General features: G+C 53.2%; 1 protein-coding gene across 1 annotated transcript in view; it reads right to left on the reverse strand.

Moving 5' to 3' along the window:
• Positions 1-709: 709 nt before the first annotated feature.
• The window catches only part of LOC140389406 (uncharacterized), a 77,206-nt gene continuing 63,330 nt past the window's right edge, over positions 710-14,585 (reverse strand). The window contains exons 4-5 of the mRNA XM_072473551.1: positions 8,726-8,862; positions 710-2,402 (exon numbers count right to left, since the gene is read on the reverse strand). Coding sequence (XP_072329652.1) covers positions 2,369-2,402; positions 8,726-8,862 — 171 coding nt within the window. The 3' untranslated portion in view covers positions 710-2,368. The remainder of the gene's footprint in view (positions 2,403-8,725; positions 8,863-14,585) is intronic.

A 14,585-nucleotide genomic window follows, 5' to 3' on the forward strand; every position in this document is an offset into this window, starting at 1 on the left:
GAAATCCCATTGACCAGCTGGCCAAACAGAGAATCCCAACGGTGTGCTGCACCAGAAATCTTCATGACAACGTCCATCTCTTACTGTTAACCGCAGATTGAATTAAATCAATCACTTTCTCAAATCGAACATCTGTTTTAAAACTTTAATTTGTTTTTTTAAATAATGTTAGAGCGCCTAATTCTTTTCCAATTAAGGGGCAATTTAGCATGGCCAATCCAGCTACCCGGCACATCTTTTGGGTTGTGGGATCCCCGCAGACATGGGGAGAATGTGCAAACTCCACGCAGACAGTGACCCGGGACTGGGATCAGATCTGGGTCCTCGGCGGCGTGAGGCTGCAGTGCTAACCCCTGCACCACCGTACTGCCCCACATCTGTTTTAAATAAGCATTCAGAACATCGTAACTCAAACCTTTTTCCAGATAAACGGTCCAGCTTTACTTGGTACTGAAATGAACCAGAAAGGCTGCGCTTCATTTCAACGTCTGTTATTGTTGGTTAGATGTTTCCAAACATGCAGTATTCAGTGCTATTAAGTCGCACTAAAATACTCAGTCATAGTCACGTCCTGCATTGGTCGCCAATTATAAGTTTTTAAAATCTAAACTAAGGTATATGGGGCTCACTTGTTTGCAATAACCCTTCCAATTGTAAATCACATAAGGTTTTAGAGACTTAGCCATATTGCAAGAAAGACAACTTTAAATCAGGTATTCAGTAAGTTTATTAACAATTAAAAGGTGACAAGTCAAAAAAAATCAAAATCAAAGTATCAATTAACAGTAAGGGAAGAAAGCTTAACTTTAACAATTGAGCAATTGACTTCTGACTACCCTTCTCAGACCAAGTCGTGAAGTGACTACATCGAAAACATCTCTCAGCATTTTGCTCTCTTCCCACTTCTTTTCTTCTCTGTCTCACTCTCTCTCTCAATATTTTAAAATATTGAAAGCCCACCTTAGCCAATTGTTGGGAAATTAACCAATTGGTCTATAACTTGTCAATAATGAAATAAGAATGACCCCATTGGTTTTTAGCTAATTATTACACATGTTGCCTCAGTTTTAAGACAATGCTTCTTCTCAAACTGTATCTCTTATCTTGAGGTCAGTTTGGGTCTCAACCAATAATTGGTCAACTTAGCTGTCTGTCATTTGGAGTTGAGGTCCCTTAGACAAGGGCCTATTCAGTTCTCCTCGTCAGGGTTAACATGTTATTTGTTTATTCTGTGGCCTGAGAAACAAATATTAATCTAAATATCACAGCACTTTTAAATGTCTCTATTAATAATCAAATGTTCATAATATCTTATAATTACAAAAGTCATAAACATTTGTCCCAAATTACAATTCCAGCATTTCTAACATATCCTCCACCCACCCCCCTCCACCCCCCGGAAAAGCTGCAGTTTCCCAGTCCCCGGTGGCCTCAAATCCCGGACCACATTGACCTGCGTGCTTTGTTCCAAGAGTCAACATTTCCAATCCAGTGCTGCATTCCATCTCCTGGCACAAAGTGCTGGAGAACTTAAGGCCTCTAATTGGGTGACGAATGCCTGTTTCTGCCAGATAGAAAGTCCGCCTTGGCCAACAAATAATAATCTTTATTGTCACAAGTAGGCTTACATTAACAGTGCAATGAAGTTACTATAAAAATCCCCTAGTCGCCACATTCCAGCTCCTGTTCGGCTACACAGAGAGAGAATTCAGAATGTCCAATTCACCTAACAGCACGTCTTTTGAGACTTGTGGGAGGAAACCGGAGCACCCGGAGGAAACCCCCGCAGACACGGGGAGAACGTACAGACTCCACACAGACAGTGGCCCAAGACGGGAAGCGAACCCAGGCCCCTGGAGCTGTGAAGTAACAGTGCTAACCACTGTGCTACCGTGCCGCCCTAAGGCTGCAAGGCAGCCATTATTCTACTGGGTGAGACTCTGGTCTGGGATTGGGTACTGCAGAACCCTTTTAACAAACCCGTGGTCTGACTGCCTTCTGAAAATGTATGCATTCAGTTTGGAGGTGATGGAAGGGGATAATTTATTCTTGAATTTTAACATTGTAGCACAATTTATTAAATCAAGTAAATGATTGATTAAGCAGGTACAATTATTTGAAGTAAAATAATCTTTCAGGTGTTTATGCTTGATCAGAGTTTCTACAAACATGAATGGTGGTGGTATAAGTAGGCCACTTACCCACCACCTTCTCAAAGACACTTATAAAAGGGCACTAAAAATACCTAGATTATATATGTGAAAGATTTTTTAAAAAGTTTACATCTGTTCCTTCCTCTGCAATCTGATACTGACTTGACTTTTAGGATGAACGCTGTTGTCAGTGGCATTTCAGTCGTCCATATCGCTCAATCGTGGACGTTGCGCTTCAGAAGAGGTGTTCTGTTGAAAAAGCACAGTCACAGCTACAAGTATTCATCTTAACAATCTTTACCATGCAATCTGCAAGATTGCCTATCTATCATTATCATACAAGATGTGCAGTCAATTCTGGTGTGCTACTAATGCAGGAATGTGAATAAGACCATAAGATGTATGAGCTGGATTAAGCTATTTGGCGCCTTGAACTTGCTTTGCCATTCAATAAAATCATCACTGACCGAATGGTGGCCTTAGTTTCCCTGTTTGCCCACGATAACCCGTCATCCTGGTCAAAAATCTGTCTCGCTCAGTCTGAATATCCAATCACACAGACTCCACTGCTCGCTGCGGAAGTGAGTTCGAAACACTACTGACCACGTGAGAGAGAAAAAATCATCCTCACCTCTGACTTAAATGGGAGAACTCTGACTGATAAATATTACTCACAATTTATAGGCTCACCCATGAGGGGAAACACCTCAACATCTTTGGCATTGGGTCAAAGTCCTGGAACTCCCTCCATGACAGCACTGAAGGTATAGCTATACCACATGGACTGAAACGGTTCGAGAAAGTGACAACACCACCTTCTCAAGAACAAATAGGGATGGGCAATAAATGCTGGCCTGCAATGCCTTCATCAATGAAAGAATAAAAATAATGCTCCAGTGTTTTATACAAGTTTAACATGGCTCCTTGCTTTTATACTCGATGCCCTTATTTATAAAACCGAAGATGTTGGTTCGATATTGATTGAACTGTCATCTGTCCTGCCACGTTCACTGATTTGAGCAGATATAAACCCAGATCTCTGCTCTTCAGAATTGGACCTGTTGAATCCAGAGCAGGCAGAACGCATTGACAAAAGGAGAAATTACAGAACAAGGTTTATTTTGGGAGACTTACAATACTCCTCCACTCTCTTAAGGATCTCTGTATGCCGGGGTTTTTTTTTTTACAATTGGGGCTCTCCTTGTAAATGGGAAACCCCACCCACTTAAAGGGGAAGGTCTGCCTGCCTTAAAGGGGAAGTTCATATTTCGGTGAAATTATATAGTCCTGATCCCGGGACTTCAATTGGCTCAGCCAACCCGTTCGAAGCTGGATGGTATGGGGCAGTCCTCACCTGATGGAGCCCGTTGGCAGACATGAATGAAGTGTTGGGTGCTCTGAGATACAGACGAACCAACACGGTTGCGATTGGGACAACGCAGTTTTATTCCTTTAAACTATTCTCTAAAAACTTGATACTCAGCACGTGGTGACTGTGTGAGTGTCTGGCTTTGAGGTCCTTGCCCTGTGCCGTCTCCTGATGGACTGCCCAGGAAGTGTTGTGTTTCTTGTTTTGTACTGTGTATGCTCTTGCCTGTGATTGGCTGTCGTGTTATGTGTGCTAATTGGTCCATTGCTTTGTCTATCATTATGTATGTGTGTATGTGCTGTGATGTTCACTTGAATATCATGACATCCCCCCGTTTTTACAAGATTATGTGCCTATGTGGTTATAAATAGAAATGTGTACTGAGTGCAGCTAAATGTGTGTGTGTGTAATATTTACAGCATGTACATGGGGCTTAACTAGATACACGAGGCGATGTCGGGTGTGACATATGAACGAGGTTGTACCATAACAAAAAAAAAACGTGGAAATGTGGAACGATAAAACAAATGCCTGTAACGAGAAGAACATAGACATGTTAAAACAGTGGTTGCATGAGTTCAACGTGTAAACAGTCTCATAAGTCCAGTCTAGTAGGTGGGCGACGAATTTGAGTTGACCGTCAGGGTGGCACACCATTCATCACCCGGATTGATTGTGTTGACCCGGTTCCCATCAATGACCGGACGCGGAAGGCGTCTTGGTCATTTGTGTCATCGGTTTGGATGTCGTAATGTGGAGGCTGAATGGCCCGCACGTTCCTGCGAGGTTGTCAGAAATGCGGAAAATCAACAGGTTGAGCCGCTCGACAGTAAGCAGCGTAGGCATTGTTGGGTTTCTGCGGGACATTGCCCTTTTAAATGTGCAGCTCCACAGTTGCCGCACGTCATGATGTCATGACGTTCGTTATGACACTGCGCATGCGCAGTACGGTCTTGCGTCAAGCGCGCCTGCGCATCACGTCCCTCAGTGTTGCCGTAGGTTTTGGCGTGCACAAGCGCGGGAGGCCTCGAAAAGTGAGCGAAACGGCCCCCTCGTCCGGGCCGCGGGCCGGGAGAAACTCGATCGCCTGGACCCGTTCGGCCTCATGGGGTACCTGGCTCGCCGATCCGGTCACGTAGGACCCCCTCCGCGCCAATTCGGTCGCCTGAAATTGTGTATAGCGGCTAGTCGCGTTCTCGTGCAGGACACAGGCTTCAACTGCAGATGCTAAGGTCAGGCCTTTTATTTTTAGAAGCTGCTGGCGTAGGTTGCCGGAGGCAACACCAAAAACGATCTGGTCCCGGATCATGAACTCTGAAGTGGTGTCGTAATCGCAGGACTGCGCGGGTATGCGGAGATACGTCAGGAAATACTGAAAGAGCTCATCCTTACCTTGCAGGCGCTGCTGAAAGATATACCTCTCAAAGCTCTCGCTGACCTCAACGTTGAAGTGCTGGTCGAGCTTGAGGAGGACCGTGTCATATTTAGATTTTTCCTCTCCTTCCGCGAACACCAGGGAGTTGTATACATGGATGGCGTGCTGACCTGCGGTGGTGAGGAGGATGGCGATCTTCCTTTTGTCTGAGGCGCTCTGTTTTTCGTTGGCTTCCATAAAGAGTTCGAAGCGCTGCTTGAACAGCGTCCAATTTATGCCAAGGTTCCCAGCAAGTTGCAATAGCTGCGGTGTGTTGACGGTGTCCATGGCGCAGGATGGCAGATTTGTGGGTAGGTTTTGATTCACTTCTGGTACCATGAAGTGTTGGGTGCTCTGAGATACAGACGAACCAACACGGTTACAATTGGTACAACGCAGTTTTATTCCTTTAACTATTTATATAATAAACTCTGGTACTCAGCACATGGTGACTGGCTGAGTGTCTGGCTTGGAGGTCCTTGCCCTGTGCCATCTCCTGATGGACTGCCCAGGAAGTGTTGTGTTTCTTGTTTTGTACTGTGTATGCTCTTGTCTGTGATTGGCTGTCGTGTTATGTGTGCTAATTGGTCCATTGCTCTGTCTATCATTATGTATGTGTGCACGTGCTGTGATGTTCACTTGAATATCATGACAATGAATGCCACAAATTCTGCATTCATACGCCGTACCATTGTTTAATACCAGAACCTCGGGTATGCTGTGCGTGCTGAAGTTTCTCTATGGTGGTCTAGGCCATCGTTGCCTGTCTCTTAAGGACCTCTACCTACTGAGTGGAAATCGACGAGGAAAGGGCCCGCAAAGTCTATATGGAGGCGATACAATGGACATCCTGGCCATTCCCACAGGTGGAGCGGGGACTGAATGAGGCAACTTCTGGTGTGCCTGACACAGGACACAGTGCTGGGCCAGCCACTCGATGTCTGGGTAAATGCCAGGCCACCAAACGTCGCTTCAAGCTAACATGTATGTCTTGGACCAGGGTGACCATTGTGGGGGACCATCAGGAGCGGGCCGCATTCACGTTCGGGGACCACCAAGCGGGTCTCTCAAAGGAGCATGCCAATCCTCCTTGAAGAGCCCGAGGAGGGGCTTGTGTTCTGTGAGAATGGTGAAGTGATGCTCGTAGACATATTGATGGAATTTCTTGACCCCGAATACGACACAAAACCCTCCTTCTCGATCTGGGCATACCCCTTCTCTGCGTTGGCCAACGTTCTTGAGGCAAAGGCAATGGGGTATTCAGATCTGTTGTCCATTTACTGGGCCAGCAGAGCCCCAATGCCGTATGGAGAAGCGTCGCAGGTCAATAGGATTGGCTGGGATGAGTTGAAGTGGGCGAGCTGTCTTGATGAGGAGAGTTGTTGTTTCATCTCAATGAAAGTCGCTTGCTGCTCTCGGTCCCACTCCGTGTTGTCCTTTCCTCAACAGACGGTGGAGGGAGGCTAAAGTGGTGGCCAGGTTTGGGAGGAAATTGTCATAGTAGTTTACCATTCCCAGGAACGAACGGCGTTCCATTGGGCCACCTAGTACAGGAGCCTACCGAATTGCCTGCACCTTCTCTTCCACCGGTTGCAAGCCATGGTGATCTACGCTGTAGCCGAGGTACGTTACTTCGGTGGCATTGACTCCATATTTATCCCACCGGAGGCTGGCGCCTGCATCCTCAAAACGCTCCAGCACCTCGGGCAGCTTTTGTAGGTGCTCCTGGTCGGACGGGCCCGTGATCAGAATGTCGTCAAGATAGCCTGCCAAGCGGGGCAGACGTCGCAGGATGTTCTTCATTACTCACTGGAATATCACACACGTAGGAGAAACCCCAAAGTGCAGGCGGGTGTATTCATATAGCCCCCTGTGCTTGTTCACGGTTACAAAGCGTCTGGACTCGGGCGCCAGGACCAACTGGAGGTAAGTGTGACTCATGTCAAGTTTCATAAACGTACACTCTCCGCTGAGCTTTGCACAAAGCTTTGCAGTCTGTTGACCATATTCAACCAGAACTGTTGAAGTGGTTCCTCCTTTTAACTGGCCAGCCTCGTGTTCGTGTCTGACAGGGTCAATGAGCGGAGGCCAGAACGGATGCGGTCAAATGTACAGCGACTGACTAGCAAAACTGCTGCCCCAGTGTCGAGTTCTATGCAGATCGGGTGTCCATTAATCAGCAGGGAGATCCAGATGGGCGCTACTCGTGGTGCAGCCATGCAGTGTAACTGCTGGTAGGTGCTGTCCGCATCTTCCACGTGGTAAGCTCCGTCGGGGGTTGTCGCGCCTAGTGGATCAGCAGGCGGTTGATCCTCGCGGGGCCCCTGTCTCTCTAGTGTCTGCGGCCTGTTGCGGACCCCGTTGGCTGGTGGTCATATTCCTGTTCCTCCTGGTCAGAGGAGAATGTCCGGCAGCGTCCCCGGCCTCTATTATGACAGCCCATGTTCCTCCGGTAGGTGTCCCGTTGTCGGGAGCCAGCCTCCTCAGGCCGGGCCGAGTGTGGTAGGTGCTTGTTATTGCATCTCAGACTGAGCACTGTCAGTCCCTGGAGTTCCTGGAGCCCTTGTTCGGCGCTTTGGAGATAGCTATTGCCACCGCGACTTGCAGGTCCAAGTGCACCTCAATTAGTAATTAGCATGGAAGCATCGCATAGTCCACACATCAAACGGTCCCCGAGTGTCTCATTCAGTGTCCCTCTGAATTCACAAGTCTCAGCTAGTTTTTGGAGGCGGGCCAGGAAGTTACTCACCGCCTCGGCTTGGGCCTGAGCAGCCATGTGGAACTGGAAACGGCGTACAATGAGCAGTGGTTTCGGGTCGAAATACTCCCTCACCAGGGTGATGAATGACAGGTAATCTGGGGCGTCCGAGTGACCGTCAGTAATCGCAGCCTTTCGAAAAAAATAGTTCATCCCAATTGTCTGTACCTGCATCAAAAGCTTCCAGCTTTCGTATGAGCAGCATTTCAGTGGTTAATAGAGGGGCCCGCTGAAGCCCAGATGAGGTGGGCCGGGTACGTAGCAACCAGTGTTGAAGGCAGCTCCACTGAAATCTCGTGGCCAGCATTGAATCCACGGTAGGCAGAACGTATAGACGAAAATAGAAATGACAGAACAAGGTTCATTTTGATACAATTATCCTCCACTTCCCTCAGCATCTCCTTCCCCGACCTGCAGCTAGGCCGGGATTTTTATTATACAATTGGGGCTCTCCTTGTAAAGGGAAAAACCCACCCCTTAAAGGGGAAGGCCAGCCTGCCTTAAAGGGGACGTTCATAATCCAGAAAAGTTATGGAAAATTATATAATCCCGGGACATCCACTGGGGTCACAACAATACCCTTCATTTTATGTTGTCGACTGCATTCTTCCTACCAAAATGAATCCGTTTGCACTTTACACCTCCTTCCACTTCAACAGTAAATCTCCACTCTCAACAAATTCCTGGCAACTCTTTTTATTTTGATGATGATATTATGAAATTACTTATCTCCACCCCAGAGGGGACATGAAATGAACATTTATCCTGGAATTTAAGCTCATGATACAATTCAGAAGCTTAATTAAATTAGTGATGTTTAAAAAAAATTTAGAGTACTCAATTTTTTTTTTCCCAATTAAGGGGCAATTTGAGCGTGGCCAATCCACCTAACCTGCATGTCTTTCGGTTGTGGGGGTGAAACCTATGCAGACATGGGGAGAATATGCAAACTCCACACGGACAGTGACCCAAATTAGTGAAATTAATATACAATTCATAAAAGTACAATAAATTGTGCTGAATCCACTTACCTCTCTGTCATCGTTCCTCTCTGGTCCTCCCTCACTGCTATCATTTTGACTTCCTCCACTCTCCTTCCATCAGGCAACTGTTGAGCGGTTCTCTGTATCAACGGGGCATGATCATCAGTTTCACTGGAGGAACTTTCCTGTGGAAGTACAGCCAAATGTAAAATTATGAGCTTTAACAACTTAAATCTTGCAAACTTAAATTCCCTTAATGCTAGAATGAAAATCCAGTCAGTGCTGGGGCACTAGTGGCAGTGAACTGTGTATACTTGGTCAATATTCCTTCTGCACAATGATTACTCCAAAGGTACAATATTAGGCAATGAGTTAAGCCATTCTCACATTGAGGCATTGAGTGAATAAGCATGACATGAATCCCAGTGGAGTTGGTGGTTGTAATGACTTAGGCCAGGCCTTTGAGATTGGCCAATTAGAATACGAGTTCCCTGATTAGTGGCCCTTTCTGTGTATATAACAGGGAGTGTCAGATTTTCTGCACTCCTGGTGTAGACAGCAGACGGAATGGTCATGGTTGGTCAGCTGCTGGCCTTGGAAATAAAAGGAATTCTGGCGCAAAAAACGGCGCAAATCTGACTTGTGTCACGCCGCAAAAACGCCGCGAAGTCTCCGGCCCGAAATGGGCTAGCAGCGACATGACGGGATCCGCGCTTGCTCACGTGGTTCACGCCGTGCAGCGTCATACACGCCGCACGGTGTGACGGCTCATAAGGACGCGCTGCTCCCCCCCACCCGACCGGAACACCCGACCGGAACACCCGACTGGATGGCTGGCCGCCGCTCAGCCCCGAGGTTCCAGTCACGGGATGTGGAGGCGCTCCTCGACACAGTGGAGCAGAGGAGGGACTCCTTGTATCCCGGGCACGGCCGCAGAGTTGCCCCACGCCACAGCCGGCGTCTGTGGAGGGAGGTGGCAGAGGCCGTCACCGCTGTGGCCCTGACACCACGGACAGGCACCCAGTGCCACAAGAAGGTGAACGACCTCGTCAGAGCAGGCAGGGTGAGCCTCCCCCCCCCCCCCCGCCCGATATCCATATCCCCCATATCTCCCCCATATCCCCCCTCCCACATATCCCCCACTCCCCCATATCCCCCCCTCCCCCATATCCCCCCCTCCCCCATATCCCCCCCTCCCCATATCCCCCCCTCCCCCATATCCCCCCCTCCCCCATATCCCCACTCCCCCATATCTCCCCCATATCCCCTCTCCCCCATATCCCCACTCCCCCATATCCCCCCTCCCCCATATCACCCCTCCCCCATATCCCCAAGTGAATCCAGCCCTAACCTTAACCTCTGCAATACACGCGCAACCGATGGCGTGCATTCATATACCTGCCTAACAGTGTTGCCTTTTACCCCTGCCCCCAGCCCCCCCCCCCCCCCCTGCCACAGGAGAAACGCGCACACAACACCAGGGAGCATGGGAGGACTGGAGGAGGCCCCGCTGATGAGAGGCCACTGACCGAACACGAGGAAAGGGCCCTGGAACTGGCTGGCGGACCTGAGGACCGGGAGGTTGCTGATGCAGAGTTCGGGGGCATACTAGCAAGTGAGCCACCGACAGCCCGTCCCCATATCCCCCCCACCCCCATATCCCCCCCCTCCCCATATCCCCCCCTCCCCCATATCCCCCCTCCCCCATATCACCTGATCACTGCCTGCGTGTCTAACCATGCATGCTTCATTGTGTATCGCAGGAGTAAACGTCGAGGCACCCATCCCCGCAGATGCAGACCGCCCGCAGGATGCCTCTCGGAGGCCACGGGAGACGGAGAGACCCGGACCCTCCAGCATGTGACGCCCGCAGGATGCCCCTCGGAGGCCACGGGAGACGGAGAGACCCGGACCCTCCGGCATGCGACGCCCGCAGGATGCCCCTCGGAGGCCACGGGCGATGGAGAGACGACGGACCCTCCGGAATGCGACGCCCGCAGGATGCCCCTCGCACACCACGGGAGACGGAGAGACCCGGACCCTCCGGCATGCGACGCCCGCAGGAAGCCCCTCGCACACCATGGGAGACGGAGAGACCCGGACCCTCCGGCATGCGACGCCCGCAGGATGCCCCTCGCACACCACGGGAGACGGAGAGACCCGGACCCTCCGGCATGCGATGCCCGCAGGATGTCCCTTGGAGACCACGGGAGACGGAGAGACGTGGAGCAACAGGGAGACGACGCCCCCGTCACGTGCGGGTGCGACGACGCAGGCGTGTGCCACGCAGCGACGAGAGGGGCAGCCACAGGCCCCCGTCACAGCCTACCCAGGACACCCCTACCCAGGACACCCCTACCCGGGACACCCCTACCCGGGACACCCCTACCCGGGACAGCACTACCCAGGAAGACGAAATACCGGACAGTGACACAGAGTGGATGGGTGGAGACGAACCCCCACCCCAAAGTGCCATGGACTCAGAGTGGAACGAAGAGCACGACACAACGCCACTGCTGTTACCAACACCCTCCACCATCGCAGAAACACTCACCTCGGTTGGGCACTTTAGTGATGAGGCGTCTGGTACACTCACTTGTGCGCACAACACAGCCGTCCTGGTACAGCAGGTGGAGGTAGGAGCAGCAGAGGGTCCGGGCGGTCGGAGGGCAGCCCAGCCCAAGCGAACATCTGCCGCCCAGATGGATGCCGGGTTCCTGGAGTTACCACACCCACCCATAGATCCGATGCAACCACCGACCCGGAGACGAGCGAAGAGGGTGACGGCCGGCATGCGGCGGCTACAGTTCAGGTGGAGGAGTCCACCCGCGTCCAGGAGCTGGGAGTGGTGCCGGTCATGCGTGCCACCCAGGCCAACACCGCACGGGTGGCGTCTGCGGTGGAGGCAATGGGTGCGACGGTGTCAGACATGGGGAACGGTTTGCGAGGCCTGGGGCTTTCCGTGCAGGCAGCGTCTGTGGCCCAGGACATGTGCCAGCGCCAGATGGCAGAGGCACTCAACGCCATGGCCCAGTCTCTGCAGGCCATAGCCCAGTCTCTGCAGACCATAGCCCAGTCTCTGCGGGCCATGGCCCAGTCTCAGCAGGCCATCGCTGAGGGCATCGGCGCCAGTGGCCATGTGCGAGCTGGCGTCGCACAGTCACAGACAGGGTTTGCCAACACCCTGGGCTCCATGGCTGCAAACCTGCAGACCCCTGTCGATACCAGCACGGGCTTCCAGGACTGGCAGCGCCAGATGTCGGGGGGGCGTCGGATGGCCAGTCCATTCGCATCCCCCACCCATGTAGAGGCCTGGGGGCCATCGGGCACCCCGAGGGAGGAGGAGGTGGTGTGGTCCGTCCCGGGTCCCCCTGTAGGGGAGGTCCCGGAACACGTCGACACCTCGGACTCCCCCCCCCCCCCCCCCCCCCCCCGCCCCCCCGCCCCGTTCCGTTCCAGGTGCATCGGGTGGGCAACGGGCAGGACAGGCAGGCAGCGTGCCATCCCAGTTGCCCGGGCCGCAGCCTGGCCCATCTAGGCCAGGACGCCCCAGGAAACGGCCGCCAAAGGGATCCTGTGTCAGAGGGCAGGAATCACAGGAGTCCACCTCCAGTTCTGCTGTACCGTCTGGGGAACCACCTAGGCGTAGTCAAAGAGCCCGTAAGGCCAAACAATTAGACACTGAGTAAGTTGGCACGGGTGCAGGGCACAGATGAGTTTTAGGGGCTAGGGCACGTGCATGAACTCCTTTGGTTATTAAAGTCAATGTTACACCTACAGAAGCTGCCTTTGTGCTCTGTCCAAAGCGTGCGGGGGGTTTCATGTACGTTGAGTGCAAGTGTATGTGTGTGAGAGGTGGTCTTACCTCAGCCCGAGGTGAGTTCTGCCCCCTTCCCTGTGGGCCGCCATCAACATCCCCCTGGTCAGAGGACAGGACCGTGCGCTGCAGTGTCACAGCCGCATGCAGGGATGGTCCGGGTGGATGGTGGTACTGTGGCCATGGGTCAGACGTAGTCCAACGATGTGGAGCCAGGAGCCCATTGCAGGGCGGGTTGTCATCATCCTCCATGGCCTGCAATAGACACGCGTCCACCCGCAACTCTGTGAGCACGGCCATTGTGCCACAGGTGGATCGGCAATGGGGGGGGGTGGTGTGCATGCGGGTGGGGTGGGTGGGGTTGGGGAGGGGGGTGAGGGTGCTGGGTGGGTGGATGGGTGGTGGGTGTGGGTGGTCGGCTGTTGCCATGGTGTGCGGTCTGTGGCTATACTACCCGATTCCCACGCCCATCTAGTCAGTGAGGCGGGCGGCTATCCATCTGTCCCGTGCCCGCTGGGCCAGCCGGTAACGGTGGACAGCCACCCGCCAGTGTCTACCCCGTCTGCCCTGACCATTGCCCCCATCCCCCTCATCTGGGGAGGACTGCGCCTCTTCCTGCTGCTCCTCCACTCCACCCTCCTCTGCCTGCGGCACATCGCCCCTCTGCTGGGCTATATTGTGCAGGACGCAGCACACCACAATGATGCGGCCGACCCTATCTGACCGATACTGGAGGGCGCCCCCAGAGAGGTCCAGGCACCTGAAACGCATCTTCAGCACGCCAAAGCACCTCTCTATCACTCCCCTTGTCGCTACATGGGCATCATTGTAGCGGTTCTCTGCCTCATTACGTGGCCTCCGGAAAGGCGTCATCAGCCACGATCGCAATGGGTAGCCCCCGTCGCCCAGCAACCAGCCCCTCAGCCGGGGATGGCGTCCCTCGTACATGCCGGGGATGGATGACCGCGACAACACATATGAGTCGTGTACACTGCCTGGGTAACGGGCGCAGACGTGCAGGATCATCATGCGGTGGTCGCAGACCACCTGTATGTTCATCGAATAGGTCCACTTCCTATTGGTGAACACGGCCCTGTTATCTGCAGGTGGCCGCACGGCGACTTGCATCCCATCAATCGCGCCCTGGATCATGGGGAACCCGGCCACGGCAGAGAAGCCCACGGCCCGGGCATCTTGGCTGGCCCGGTCCACGGGGAAGCGGATGTAGCGGTGCCCCATGACATATAGGGCATCTGTCACTGCCCGGATGCACCGATGCACCGATGTCTGCGATATGCCGGACAGGTCCTGGAATGACCCCGTTGCATAAAAGTTCAGGGCCACCGTAACCTTGACGGACACGGGGAGAGGGTGTCCCCCGCCAGTGCCACGCGGTGACAGGTGTGCCAGCACGTGGCAGGTGTGTGCCACGGTTTCCCGCCTCATCCGGAGTCTCCTCCTGCATTACCGGTCCGTGAGATCCTGGTATGACTGCCGGGGCCGGTACACACGGGCGCCCTCGGGTGCCTCCGTTGCCGTGGGGCCGCGACGTCCTCCTCCCCCTCCTCGTCCTGTCGGTCAGGTGTCCCTCCAGCCTAGGCGGCTACCGCCTGCCCCTCTGCAGCAGCCTGCGCCGCCTCTCTGGCACGCTCCTCCTCCTCCTCCTCCTCCTCCTCATCCAGGGCAACATAGACATTAGCGGCTGCCGCCACGGCGGCCAACATCGCTGGATGATCGGAAAACATGACGGCCTGGTGTGGGGGGTGGGAACGACGACATGTCAGCATTGCCCATAATCCCCTCCTTCCCCCCAGCCAGGTGGCATGGACCGCATGGGTCCAACTGTTGGAGGCTGGCACCTGGCCAGGTGGACCAACTCACTTGCCCTCGCATCCCCCTCCCCGGCACGGACCTCCCATCCTCCTCCCCGGCATGTGCCCCCCATCCCCTTCCCCGGCATGGATCCTCCTCCCCGGCACGGACCCCCATCCTCCCCGGCACGGACCCCCCATCCCCCTCCCCGGCACGGACCCCCTCATCCCCCTGCCTGGCACGGACCTCCTATCCCCCTCCCCAGCAAGGACCCCCCAT

The sequence above is a fragment of the Scyliorhinus torazame genome, chromosome 14 (genome assembly GCF_047496885.1).
Source record: "Scyliorhinus torazame isolate Kashiwa2021f chromosome 14, sScyTor2.1, whole genome shotgun sequence".
Classification (NCBI taxonomy): Eukaryota; Metazoa; Chordata; class Chondrichthyes; order Carcharhiniformes; family Scyliorhinidae; genus Scyliorhinus; species Scyliorhinus torazame.